Source organism: Panthera pardus, unplaced genomic scaffold (assembly GCF_024362965.1).
Source record: "Panthera pardus isolate Hobbes unplaced genomic scaffold, ASM2436296v1 HiC_scaffold_20, whole genome shotgun sequence".
Classification (NCBI taxonomy): Eukaryota; Metazoa; Chordata; class Mammalia; order Carnivora; family Felidae; genus Panthera; species Panthera pardus.
The window spans coordinates 84,792,685-84,806,197 of NW_026526766.1; the positions used below are offsets into that span (position 1 = coordinate 84,792,685).

The following is a 13,513-nucleotide window of genomic DNA, read 5'->3' on the forward strand; positions in this document are numbered from 1 at the left end:
CAAGTTTTAAAGTAATCTCCCCCTCCCCCCAAACTGAACTCTTACAAGGTTGCCCGTCATGTAGGTAAAAAGCATGAAGACAGAAAGATCAGGGAGAGCACTTTCCCAGAGCGACCACACAGCCTCTCGTCTTCCAGTGCTAGAAAGTGGTATTGTTTTAAATACTTCCTACAAGTCGCTTAGGAGGGAGGAAAGCCTGGGGAGGGAAAACGCAAATAGCTGCTTTTTTAGGTAAGATCCGGGTGAACCCTGAAATGGTGGCCCAGTGAGGGGGAAGCCCCCACGGCTGCCCGCAGACACAGAAATGGCATTTTCAGCAGCAAAGGCACCGTCCTTCCACGGCAGAGCAGACAGGCTGGTCACACAGGCGCCCACCAGGCCACCAGCCCTGCGGTGAGGCGGGGGAGGGGCAGGGACGGAAGACGCCTTCTGTGTCCTTGTTAATCACACAGCAACCCTCGGTTCCACCACAAAATGTGCTCTCCCCCCATTTTCCTAAAAATTGCATGGCCTTCTCAGTCTTTCATTTTCATACTTGTAAATAGTCATGGCTACAAGAATTATTTCACTTTCTTGCTTCCTTTGTCCCCATCACCCCCCACACACTCACAACATCAATCACAGCGATAACACAGCAGTTGCCACTGCCTGGCTGGGCAGTTCATAGGGAGGGGTGGGGAGTGTGGCAAACTGGAAAATGCACGCTTCTTGAAAAGCAGCAGCCTGCAGTCACAAAAACGAACATCCAGAGTTGCCGTAGCCCCCGTTTGTCTAATAAATGCTGGAAAATGTTGGCATTTTATGCATTCTCTCAACTTCTCAGTGTTTATTTTTAAATACCCCACGAGCCAATAATGTGTGAACCTCCAGCTTGTACACAGTGTGTGCACAGAGATGCCAACACAAATCACACTTAGACTCATAATCTTGCATTCACAGGGGTGGTGTGGACAAGCACCAGGCTCAGGACTTCACATGCATGAGTTAAATACCACATAATAGGATGCATCCCACCATCCTGCTCAGAGGGCTGTAGGAATTCAGAAAACCCACACTGGACTGACTGATGCTTCCACAAAGGACTGAAAATCAGAATGACCTCTGACCTGCCTGAGAATATAGCCCCTGAGCTACCTACCTTCTCTCCTTTGCACTAGGCTGTTCCCAGAGACCTGCTCTGTCCCTTTACTCACCCATCCTATTCCATCCATCCATCCATCCACCCATCTATCCATTATTCATCCATCCACCCAGCCACCCATCCATCCACCCACCCACCTCTTCTGGACCACAACCTCCCCAGGCTCTGGAGCTACAGAAATGGCTGTGGCCCATCCTGACCGTGCACTGAGGGATATGGGAAGTGTTGTGGAGGCCCAGGGGTTGTGATGAATTCTCCCCAGGGGAGAAGGGAACATGTCTCAGAACAAGTGCCCCTTTAGCTGGGCCTTTAAGGACAGTAGGGTTTAGCTATTCACGGGAGACAGTGTCCTAGTGTTCAGAAAGGCACCAAGGTATGACTGGGCCCCGGCCCATTCAGGACTTGCTTCTGGGCAGTAGGGGAGGAGAGGTCCAAGAGCTTTCATGGGGAAAGGTCTCAGCAGAAACCATTCAAACCTCACTCCGGAAGAGGGGGGATCCTGGGGCTGTGTGATGGGGCAGGGATATGGGAGTTAATGTTCCACTCTTCAGAGCTCTCCGACGCTCCTCCTCCTCCGTCGGTGTCCAGCTGGAAGGTGCTTTGTGAGCTGAGGGTGCCTCTGGAGTGGGGGGGGCTCTCCTGGCACTGAGCCCAGGGAGGCAGGCTGCTTAGGGCAGTGAGTGGATACCGCCATCCCCTCCTGGGAGTCCCAGGCTTAGAGAGGGAAAGGGGGGAGGTCTGGGTGCTGAGGATGAAAGGGATCTGGATGCCCCAGAGTGGAAAGATGCAAGGGCTGAATCAGTGGAAGGTTGCACATTAATGAATTCAGCTGCTTTCAGAGCCCCCCTCTGGCTGGTACTGTGCCGGGTACAGTGCCCAGGCAGACATGGCTCCTGCTGGAGCAGGTGCATCTTGGAGGGGTTCTTCTTCAGACCATCATTTAGGAGAGACGCAGCAATGGGCCTGGGTGGGCTCAGGGCCCCGACTTGGGGTTGCTCCTCTCTCAGAGCCCAGGAACCCAACAGAAAAGCCAGAATGGACACAGCAGTGGCTTCCCCAAGGGCTTGCGGGAGCCGCACGGACCCCTCTGTGGAGTTGATGTGGGACCAGAGCATCTATACCCGACCATGGTGGTGGTTAAAAATGCCTCCCTGCAGCGCCCCAAGCCCCGGTGGCATCAGAAAGGCTGCTCAGCCTCTCAGAGCCCCGGTTTGCTCACCTTTAGTGGAAAGACAGCAGTACCAGCTTCCTGGGACACAAGGATTTGGTCCCAGCTCGCTGACTCAGGACGTGGTAGCTCCTGCCGCGCCCATCACCTTACTAGTGACCACAGGGGTCACGGTTGTAATCCATGAGCCCTGAGCTCCAGGCCTGTTCTCCAGCTCTAGGGTGTTCTAGAACCTCAAGAATGGGGAGGGAAGTCCTGGTATCCCCACCCTCCCCTGTGCCCTCAGGCCGCACAAGGACAGCCCTCCTCCAGGTAAAGCAGTTCCACATGCTTGTCGGGACCCCAGCGCTTCCCCTGCCTTCCCCCAGTTTTTCAGAGATCTCTGTAGAACCATAGTCCGAGTGAAAAACAAGGACTCCCGTGGGAGAAAAAATAAGAGACCACAAAGTGTCACAAGCCTTGGGCTTGGTTCTCAGTCTCCCCTTCAGGAGCTTGAAGGGGTGGACATATTCGGATTAGCTGGACAGGCCTCCCCGGTACCCAGACGAGCTGCCCTATGGGGACGTGAGGCCCTTCTGTGCCCGCTCCTCACAGGGGCACTGGCTTTGACCTCGCACGGGGGGGCTGGGTGCCAGCAGCCAGGCTTCTGGAGACAGAAGGGGACTCAAGCCCTTCAGTGAGGGGTAGAGGCTTCCATCGCTGATATTCTGAGAGGGGTTGAACCGTGGGCACTAAGAGTGAAGGCCTGGGCTGTGAGGAACGAGAGCAGGTGCCAGGACAGGCTTGGGAGGGCAGGGCCACTAAGAACCTCATCCACCTTCCTGTCTGTACGGGGCCAGGCCTGTGTGAACGAGCCTTAAGTGAACCGGACTTCCTGTTGACCTGAATCTTGGCCCCTTCACTTCTCCTCCACCCGCCTCCACCTGGCCAGGCCTCCGAGGCCCAGCCTGGCCCCTCCGGGCCTGTTCTCAGTGCGCCCTTCCAGCTCTTCCATGATCCACCCCAGTGCCAACTTACACTGGCTCATCGGTTCACATTTGCCAGTCTGCCCCCACCTCCGAACTGCACCTGCACGAGAGGAGGGGGGAGACGCTTGTCTGACGCCAGTTGCCCCACCAGCCCTGCACCTGTCCGTAGGGGCTACTGTGGGCCTGGTCCAGCTTTGCCCTGTCTCTCTCTGGACCTTTGGGAAGTCTGATCCTCCCCTGGGCCTCAGCTTCCATATCTGCACTAAGGCACTAGAAATAATCCCTTACTATCTTTTCTCCTCTGGAGCCTCTGATTTGATTGATCATTACTGGATTCAGGGAGGAAGGGTATATACTTGCCCTTTTTTCCCTCCGCAGATCTTCCTCAACTTACAATGGGGCTTTCCTCCCAGTAAATCCATTGTAAGCTGAAAACACCGTGCGTGGAAAATGCACTTAATACACTTCACTTACCGAATGAACATCCTCGCGTAGCCTGGCCTACCTTAAACTCCCAGGACACACACAGTAGCCCATAGTTGGGCAGAAGCATCTAACACAAAGCCTGTGTTGTAATAAGCTGTTGACAATCTCCTGCAATTTGTTGGATACTGTACTGAAAGTGACATGCAAGATGGCTGTATGGGGACAGCATGGCCGTCAGCGTATCGGTTGCTGAGCCCCGTGGCTGAGGGGCTGCCGGGGAGCTCTAGCTGCCAAACATCAGACGCCAGGACGGGCTTGGGAGGAGTTTCGTTCAGCACATCACTGGCTGGGAAGATATCAAAATTCAAAATCTGAGGTATGGTCTCCACTGAACGTGTATCGCTTTTGCACCTTCTTAACGTCAAAAACATCCAAGTCGAAACGTCGACATCGTAAAGTGGGGACTGTATTATATGCGGTAAAAGTTTTCAGGCAGTGATTCTCCGCCTGCCTAACCAGTAAGATCTCCTGGTGCTTCTGGAAAATGCTGATGCCAACAGGCCAGGCCAGTTGAACCAGAACCGTCCCACCGGGGGCAGGGCCCCGGGATCGGTGGCTTTGGTTAAAAACCTTGATTCTGATGCATCAGGAGGACTGGTTTTTTCATTCTCAGGGTGCTTTCACACGAATTGTCCCTGGTGCTTCTCACATCTCTGTGACCAGGTGAGGGTTTGATCGCCTCCTTTCTGCCAGCGAGGCTGCAGCTAAGCGACTTAGCCTCCACGGTGCAGCTAGAAGCCAAGGTCGGCATTTCCCATTTACCAGGATGATGCCCTTGCTATGGCAAAAGGCTTTTGGAAGCTGGGGCGCACGCACTGTAGCTAGAGAGGCCCGATGCCTCAGCTGCAAGTTCTCCCAGACAGAGGCACACGGTGCCTGGGCCCCCGGAAAGCCCCAAATCGAACCCCTGACAGTGACGTCTCTTTTCCTGGAGAGACCGCCAGGCCCGGTTGCTGTGATGGCCTGTGTCCACCAGAGGGCGCCATGACCTGGCGCTGCTCAGCTGGGCTCCCGGCTCTGCGAACCCAAATGCTTTTTAATTGAAAATTTTTTTAATTCAAAAAGGATTTGCTGTTTGTACGCGAGTGCAGGTTTTCCTTATGCAGGAGACTAATGTCTTGAGTAAACAGATCCGGGCCCAAATCCACCTTCAAAGGTACTCGCTGTTTGCCCAAGGGAGTGAAAGACCTTCCAGAAGCGGCCCTAGTCTCTTGGGCAAACACTTTGGGGCCAGCAATCCCCGGCAGAAGACAGTGTCTGTGGGAAGGGTTATCCGCAGCCTAAGGGGGATTATGTCTGGGGACATATGTTGAAATTTCATTTGGGGAGTTAGAGAAAACAAGAGGTGGGGGGGGGGGGGGGAGTAATGCTTTTCTCCAGCCAAGATAACCTAAAAAGGGAAAGCTCCCAAGGGTAAGATTGGGGGGGGGGGGGGGTGGTGCGGGGACAGCAATCTGTGCGCTGCACCAGGAGCCCTGGCCCGCTGGTGGGGGGAGGGGCGCGCGCGGGCTGTGAATCAGGAAAAGGCAGTGTGTGCACCCGGGACGACTTCTTCGTTCGCGAGGTGCCTTCCGTCCGCCGCCCCAGGCGGATACCTCCCAGACGTGGCCCTAGAGCAGCCAGAGTGGGAGGCCTCTCCTGAGCCTTGCCATCTCGGCCCTCTGCCTACCCGCACCCACACGCATTCCCACGTCCCGCTTTTGGGTCACAGAATTGCCTGAACTAGTCCCCAGAACAGCAGCAGGCCACCTGGCAGTTGGGTGACAATGTAGGATCCTGGGCTCTGCCCCAGACCTTCAGAGTCAGGACATGCGTTCTACCAGGACCTCCAGGGGATCTACATGTGTTCAGGGTTCATCAGCCTGCCAGTCTCTTGCTCTGGGTGCCCTCTCTCCCTGCCCCTGAGGGGTAGCCACGCCGGCCAGTCCACACTGGCACCTTGGCCCACCCAGAACTGCTCCTACGGAGACCACTAGGTGTTTTCAGCCCCCCCAGCCCTGGCCAGTGCCGCTCTGGCGCTCGTGCCTGCCCTCTGCTCCCCTCGCGGACCCACACCTCCGGGTCCCCCACCCCCACGAGCAGGGCCCGTCCTCATCTTCTGACCCTGTGTGCTTCTCTTGGAGCATCTCCACATCTGTCACTCCAGCTGCCCTTCCCCCCGAGTGCTTCTAATCCCCGACCTTTTATCCCTGGTTCCACGTCTCCCCAGCCGGGCTCCTTCCCTTCGGTGCTGCTGGGGACCACCCTCGGCCACTGGCCGAAATGCACTCCTGCCCTCCCACAACCTGCCCCTCCTCCTGTGTTGCCCCCTTTGGTTAATGGCGCTGGCACGCACATGCTCTGGCCCCGTGCCCAGCACCGGGCGGAGGTGGTGGGTGCTGGTGGAGTCGAGGAGGGAACCTTCCCTGTTGTGATGCACGCGAGTAGCCACCAGGTGGCGGTATTGTCCCAGGCTTCGCCCAAAGGCGGCCTTGTCCGGGGCTGCTCTGCTGGGCCAGCCTGCTGGGGCAGGAGTCCAGCCCCGGCCTGTGCCCTGGTCATCAGGGAGCCCAAACGCGAGCGGGTTGGGAGCTGCTTTAATAGCTTTTTCCAAGTAGCCAACAGATGTGCGGTGAGTGCCTGCTTGGCGCCAGGGCCGTACGGGCCCCTAACCTGCTGTAGCTCACGCCGTCTTCCCAGATTGTGACCCCACTGACTTTTGTGAGGTTTAACTGACATATACCACGAGCTTCAGGTGTCCAACATAACGAACCCATATTTATATAGATGGCAAAAGAATCACAATGAGTCAACATCTGTCACCATGGTGACAAATTTTTGTGATGAGAACCTTTAAGATTTATTCTTAGCAACTTCCAAATAAGCAACACAGGATCAACCATAGTCGCCATGCTGTGTGTCACATCTCCTTATTTTACAACTGGAATTTGTACCTTTTGACCCCCTTCGCCCATCCACACGCCCTCCCCTGGCGAGTACCGGTCCGTTCTCTGTACCTGTTAAGTATGGGGTGTTGTGTTTTTGTTTTGTTTTGTTTTCTAGATTGCACAGATCAGTGAGGTCACATGGTATCTTTCTCTGACTTATTTCACTTCACACGATGCCCCCAGGGTCCAGCCCTGCTGTTGCAAACGGCAAGATTTCGTTTTTTGTTTTTTTGTTTTTTTTTACGGCTGAATCATATCCCGTGGCACATATACGCCACATCCGTATCCCTTCATCTGTCAGCGGCCACGGAGGCGGTCTCTGGCGTGGCTGCTCTAGATGGTGCTGCCGTGGACATGGTGCTGCCGGTATCTTGCTGAGTTAGAGTGAAGTGGAATCGCCGAGTCCTAGGGGAGTCCTAGGTTCAGGGTTCTCGGGGTCCTCCAGGTGGCGGCACCAGTTTGTGTTCCAAGCAGGGCACAAGGGTTCCCTTTTCTCCACAGCCTCGCCAGCACTTTCTTTTTAATCTTTATTTTGGGGACAATGGGAGAGAGAGAGAATCCCAAGCAGGCCCCGCGCCATCCGCACAGAGCCCGACGCGGGGCTCGAACCGGCAAACCGTGAGATATGATCTGAGCCGAAATCAAGAGTCAGAGGAGCCTCAACCGACCGAGCCACCCAAGCACCCCAGCACTTATTTCTTAACGTGACCCCACTTTAGAGATAGGTTCACTAAGGTGCAGAGAGGGGCAGAGACCTGCCTGAGGTCACCCTCCAAAGCCCTTCCCTCTCGCCCCTTCTGGCAACAGACCTTTGTAGGGACCACAGTCACAGCTGCGGTGTAGGCCCTGTGGCTCCGGGCTCAGGAGCCACTCGAGGCTCTTCAACACAGGGATAGGATGGGGCCAGTGCAGATCTGTGTCCGTCTGTCCTGGGTCAGCCCTTGGGGCCCTTCGGCAGGGGTGGCCTGCTGGACTGCCTACCCACCCTTTCTACTTGAGGGAAAAAGCCTCAGAGGTCTGCTCCCCCTCATTCAGGACTGACCCCTAAAGCCGTCAGCGCTTAGCTGTTCTCTGTGCGGTGGGCAGTCACTTGGGGGCAGGGGGCCAGGCCAGGCTTCCTGTCAGCCTCCCCAGTGTCCCCGAGGAAATAGCCTCAGCTGGTGGCCAAGTTCAGCCAGGACAACTCCACTTTGCTCTGTTTTACACAGACAAGCCCTTTTTTAGGGCAATTCTGCTCAGAAGTGTTTAGATATTATTTAAAATGTTTACAGGGCGCCTGGGTGGCTCAGTTAAGCCCCAACCTCAGCTCAGGTCATAAGCTCACGATTTTTGAGTTCGAACCCCGCATAGGGCTCTCTGCTGTCAGCATGGAACCTGCTTCAGATCCTCTGTCTCCCTCTCTCTCTCTGGCCCTCCCCTGCTTGCTCTCTCAAAAATAAACATTTAAAAAATAAAACGTTTAACGAGCACTGACCTGATCCAAACTCCACACTCCTAAACCCCCAGGACCACAGGGCTGCTTTGGCACATAACGGGCCGGGCCGCTCGCCACAGGCCCACTCCCAGCCTCTGAAGCTCAGGCCAGCAGGCCCGTGTCTGCTGGAGGGCACTCCTCCTCGCCTGTGTAGCTCTTCTGCCTGGCACGCCCCCCCCCCCATTTCAATGCCCACCGGGTCTTCGGGGGGAACCACGGGGGCTCCCCGTCCCCCAGCAGAGGTACTTGCCTGAGTCTCCATTAGACTCCGAGCCCACCTATACATGCTCCTGGGATCTAGGGTCAGGTAAGCTTCCGTCTTAAGCATGAGGTGGCACAGGGCACAGATGTGCCCCTCCGGGTGCCACCCTGGCCCAGGCTGGGTCGCCGGTGTGGGCGCTGCCCCCCGGGAGCCTCGGCTTTCATCGGCTAACCAGGACAGTCACCCACCCTCCAGGGAGCAGCTCTGGGAACCCAGAGAGGTACACGGACGTGTGGGGTGCTACCCGTGCCCAGAGAACACGGAGTCAGAGGGCCCCCGGGCAGTTGCGGGATGGGGTGTACCTCGCGTGACCCTCTCCTGCAGGCAGCCTGGCCCGGGGGCAGCGCGTGGCTTCGGGCGCTGCAGCCCCCGGACCAGGACTCCGTCCTCACACCCTGGGCGGTCAGAGCGCCGTCTGCGCACACGCACGCACGCTGGCACCACGCGTGGGCGCACGCTCAGCAAGGTGGCACCGGGGCCTCCGCGGGCCGGGCCGAGGCCTCCCTGCGGCGTCCTCGCGCACTGACCACGCTTCTCTGTCCGCTCCCTCCCGCAGTATGAGTACAGCTTCCGCACGGAGCAGAGCGCCGCGGCCCGGCTCCCGCCCAGCCCCACGCGATGTCAGCAGATCCCCCAGTCCTGAGGCCCGGCCGCCACCCCGCCCCCTCGGGGAGAAGACGCAGCCGCCCGACTACTGAGCGCCCCTCCCTCGCCCAGTCCAGTCCCTCCTGCCCGCCCTCACCCCCCCCCCCCCCCGGGGGGCTCGCCTGGGAGACTCCGGGCGGCTGAGCGGTTACCTCCTCGGCCATCGGCTTGCCTGACTGGACACCCCCGCCTCCCCGGGGACACTGTTCATAATCTCGACTAATCTGTGTTTGCTGTAGTGACCAGCAGCTCCTGGCGTGTCTGTGTGACGACCAGCCTCCTACAGGCGACCCCACCCACCGCGGGAGCCACCCGAGGGCCCCACGCAATTGCGGAGCTTCCCGGTGACCCGCTGGCTCCCTGTCCTCCTGACTGTTGCCTGCCGCTAAGCTCGCACGTTCCTCCTGGAAGCCTGAGGCGGGTGGCAGCGGGGCACAGCCCCCGCCGGGGCTCCCCCCGCGCCCCAGACCTGACAGCGACAAGCGCCCTGAGCGTTTCACGGCAACCCTGAGGACACGAGGGAGGAAGCGGCCCCAGGCCCCACCGGTGGCCACCCCTTCACACTCGGCCCCCAACCGACACACTGGACACGCAGAGGTCGGGGCGCAGCTGCCCGGCTGCCCCCACAGCGGACGTCCCCGCTGGGTGAGAAGGCCGAGGGACCTGGTGCTTGCTTGGAGGGGAGTTTTGCTGCCCGGGACACTGTGCTCACCCACCACCCGCCCTGTTCCTCCCAAAGGGCTCATCTCTGCAACGCCCACGTGCCCTGACCCAGAGACGGGCCCTCCCTGGGCTGCGGGAAAAAGACCCCATGGGCTGGTGTCCAGCCGCAGAGGGACGCGGGCACGTGGTCACCCAGCTTCGCAGAGCCAGGCTGCATCTCGATGGGGTCTGCCCACAGCAGGAGTCGTTTGTAAAAAGTCCGTCTGAGCCAGGTCACCGAACTGGGGCCATGACTGGCCAGTGGCCACACTGGCATCTCCCACAATGCCGGCTGCCAAGTTCAGCCCCACACGGGTTCGCCATGAGAACAGGGCTGCAGCCACCCCTGGGGGGCTCAGGCCCCCACCTCAATGGCCTGCCTGGTCTAGTTACCAGGGTCTGTCTCGATTCCACAGAATGTTGGGATCTCCCACCTCGGAGGTCACTAGAGGGCAGGAGCTTTGGATGGGAGGCTTGACGTGCATTGGGGGGGGGGGGGGGAGCGGGTTGAGGCCTGGAGAGCAGGGAGGTGCCCCCCCCACATGAAGGTAGCACAGGAGAGCCACAGCCAAGGACGCTCCCCGCCTACCCGTGGCCCCTGGGATGGCACGTGGTGGCTGGGGCAGAACTGGCCAACAGTGTGGAGGGTGGCCGCCGGCTCAGAGGTGGGGGTGGGGCAAAAATACCTCCTGTACCTGCCGTCAGCAACGCCAACTCCAGAACCTCTACCCTCACCGCTGTCGCCCCGGATCTTCAAGGCGATACCTCCTGATTTCTGTGCATTAGAGAAGTGGGCACCTCTCCCTCCCTCCGCCCAGACCCGGGACGTCCTTGGTGGAGCTGGCCTTCCTGTGCCTCCCACACAGCAAAGCGGCAGGAAAATGCAAGCAGTGCGTGGAACCCCCGGGGTCCAGGAAGCCAAGGGCTATGGTGCTCACCCAGGAAGGAGAGAGCTTCGAACTGGTCTCAGATGTACACGCCGAGATAAGCTAGTTGCGTTTCTGGGGAAACTGGAGGAGTCCCGTGGGGCCCAGAGAACCTGTGTCTCCTGCTGCCTTTTGGACGGGTGGCCGGTCCAAAACCAAGTGACCTGCGTGACCCCAAGCCCAACACAGAGGGGCGACCAATTCCTTCTGTACCGTTCACTTGGTGCGTGCGCTTTGTTCACGGCCTGACTGGAACATTACCATCTGACAGGCAGCGCCCAGCAGCCCTTCTCCCTTGACCGACAGCCAGGGGTTTTAGCGGCTCTCAGGGCCGAAGACGACCATGTGGGAGCCCAAGCGTGGGTGCAAGAAGGCAGAGCTGGGCAGGGAGGGTGGCTGTCCCCCCCCCCCCAACTCCGGGGCCATCCTGCAGTTACAGGATGGGGCTGCGGGGCCACCAGGGAGAGGCCAGACCGGTGTGGATGCAGGCGGCCTAGGGTGACGACCTCCACTGCATGGTAGACATAAGCTACGTTTAACGGTGCCTGAACGTCACCCTAAACCATTAGGACAATTAGTGACCGTGTTAGGGAAAGGTTGGCGTCTGTGGTAGATTTTAGGCTGCTCCCAGCCCTCTTTGCCTCTTGGGGGGGCGTGGGGGGGCACGTGCAGACAGCAGGACAGCCCGGACCCCTGGCACACCACTGGAACAGAGCGACCTTTTCTTTCTGGGAGGGTGCATTGCCTCACAAACCCTGTGACCACACAGACAGGGAAGGACAAGGGTTCTTGCAAGTGTGAAGGGCAGGGGCCGGGCCCTCCGTCCCCCAGCGCTCCCCGCCGCTCCCCCAGAGACCAACGAGAGCACAGGCTTCCCTGCTGCCTTCTCTCTTCCATCTGAAAATCCATTCTCTCTCCAAAACCCTCGGAAACGGCATAGTGGTAATAAGGGGTAAGCAGGTTGCAACGTGTTCATTTGCAAATTTTTATCAAGGCTTTTCCTGCCCCGAGTCCCAGAACCAATATGGGCCACACGCCCCTGCCACCTGGAGAGCTGGGACCAGGTCAGGACCCCCGCCCACCCCGGCTTCCTTGCTGGCAGTTCTGACCTCCGCACAGTTGGCCACCAGGAGCCCCTGACATTTGCTTCCCCACCCCCCACCCCCCGTGCTGTTCAGAAAGGCAGCGCGGCGGGCGACAAGGACTAACACATACTAAGCACCTGCTCCGTGCCCGGCAGTGGCACATTTCTCCTCTTTAAGCACAGTTTGTCCCGTTTTTCTCCCTTGAAAAACACCCAGAAGTGGATGTTCGTTGCTCCCGGTTAGAGATGAAGAAGCGGAGACCAGTCCGCGGCACAAAGCTGGCAAGTGGCAGAGACCGGATTTGGGCCCGAGGCTCGTCGGAGCCCAGAGCCACTGTGCCGGCTGGTCCAGCATAAGCACACGCCTCCCAGCCCCTTTTGGTTCCGGTCCCGTAACGGACCTCCCAGCGCCGCCAGCCACGCTGGTTCCGGCGCGATAGCGTCGCCGCTGCGCCATGGTGCTCGGCAGGGGGCGAGAGCCCAGCTGCCCCCCGCTCCACCCCGACGAGGGCTCCCCCGAGATCCAGGGAGCCCGAGAGCAAAGCAGGGCCTCGACCCGGCAGCCGCGTGCCCACGGGGGTGCGGGAGCCGAGCTCCGACTCCGCTCGCTGCCCGCCCTGCCGCCGGGCCCGGAGGCGGCGGCCCCTCCTCCTTCGCCCGTCCGGATGCCGCCCCACAGCGGCCGTCACCGCCGGGAGACGGGGCTTCTGTTCTCCCCGCGACGGGCGTGTGGGCTGCCATGGGACGCTGGGGCCACGGCCGGGCCGCTGTGCCCTCGCCATGGGAACGACGTCCTTACCGTATTTATTTGAGGTGACTCTGTACTTGGCGAAGGGAAGTTTCACTGTGTGATTGTCTGTCTTAATATAATTTGTTAAATAAACGTTTTAACCTTTTCCCGGCTTGCTGCTGTGGCGCTACCTGAGCGAGGTCGGCGTCCCTCGGGGAGGCTCCAGCATCTTCCCCGGCTCCTCCCAGATGCTGGGGGGGTGGGGGGGGGGGGGGGGCAGACAGCCACCTCCCGGCCTTCCCACCCGCTAGAAAGAAGCCGTGGGCTTCTCTGCCCCTGTTTAGTTTAGAGACCTGGTTACGAACCGGAGGAGTTCACGAGGGCCTAGAAAGCCCTGCCGTTCTCTGGGAACAACCCTCAGGAATGCTCCTTGGAGGCAGAAACCCCAGTTGCCACAAAAGCACCTGAAACCCGTGCGCGTCAACAGGTCGCCGACAAGAATGCGCTTTCATGTGCGGCTTGCCCGGGGCCCCGGGCGGCCGGGCTGCCGGAGAGGACACGCGGCCCCCGTGGTTTCGGTCCTGTCCCGACGGCTCACCGGCTGGCCAGACGCCACTGCGAACGCCGGCGAAGGGACCAGAGGCCCGCGGGACACGGCCCAGGGCTCCGTGCGAGGGCCGTCACTTCAGATCTCACTATCAAAGCTCTTTCCTTCCTTTGTAAGTAACCTTTGCATTTTTGGGCTTGACGTGACAACCTGAGCTGTCACTGCCTCCAGCCCTGTTTACGGCAGACTCAGAATGGGGCCCACCTTTAGCTCACCTCTCATCAGGGCCATGAGAGTCCCCCAAGTGTCCGTGCCTCCAGCCTAGGACCCCCACCTCTGGCATCTCGCAAGAGCGAGGAAAAGCAGCCCAGAGAATTCCACGAGAAATCCACAAGGAACACTCAAGCAGGGTCTGAAGAGCTGGATTCAGATTCTGGCTCTGCCACTGCCTGA

General features: G+C 59.1%; 1 protein-coding gene and 1 long non-coding RNA gene across 3 annotated transcripts in view; one reads left to right on the forward strand and one right to left on the reverse strand.

The window, feature by feature from the left end:
* MVB12B (multivesicular body subunit 12B) overlaps window positions 1-13,513 on the forward strand; it is a 207,379-nt gene that overhangs the window by 179,660 nt on the left and 14,206 nt on the right. The window contains exon 10 of one of the 2 annotated variants that reach the window (XM_053908284.1): window positions 8,983-12,679. The exons of the other annotated variant lie outside the window; for it this stretch is intronic. Within the exon in view, the coding sequence (XP_053764259.1) occupies window positions 8,983-9,069 (87 nt within the window). The 3' untranslated portion in view covers window positions 9,070-12,679. Of the gene's footprint in view, window positions 1-8,982; window positions 12,680-13,513 lie in introns of those variants that run through there. 2 annotated transcript variants of the gene reach the window in all.
* LOC109250159 (uncharacterized) overlaps window positions 1-13,513 on the reverse strand; it is a 53,775-nt gene that overhangs the window by 11,161 nt on the left and 29,101 nt on the right. The window lies entirely within an intron of this gene.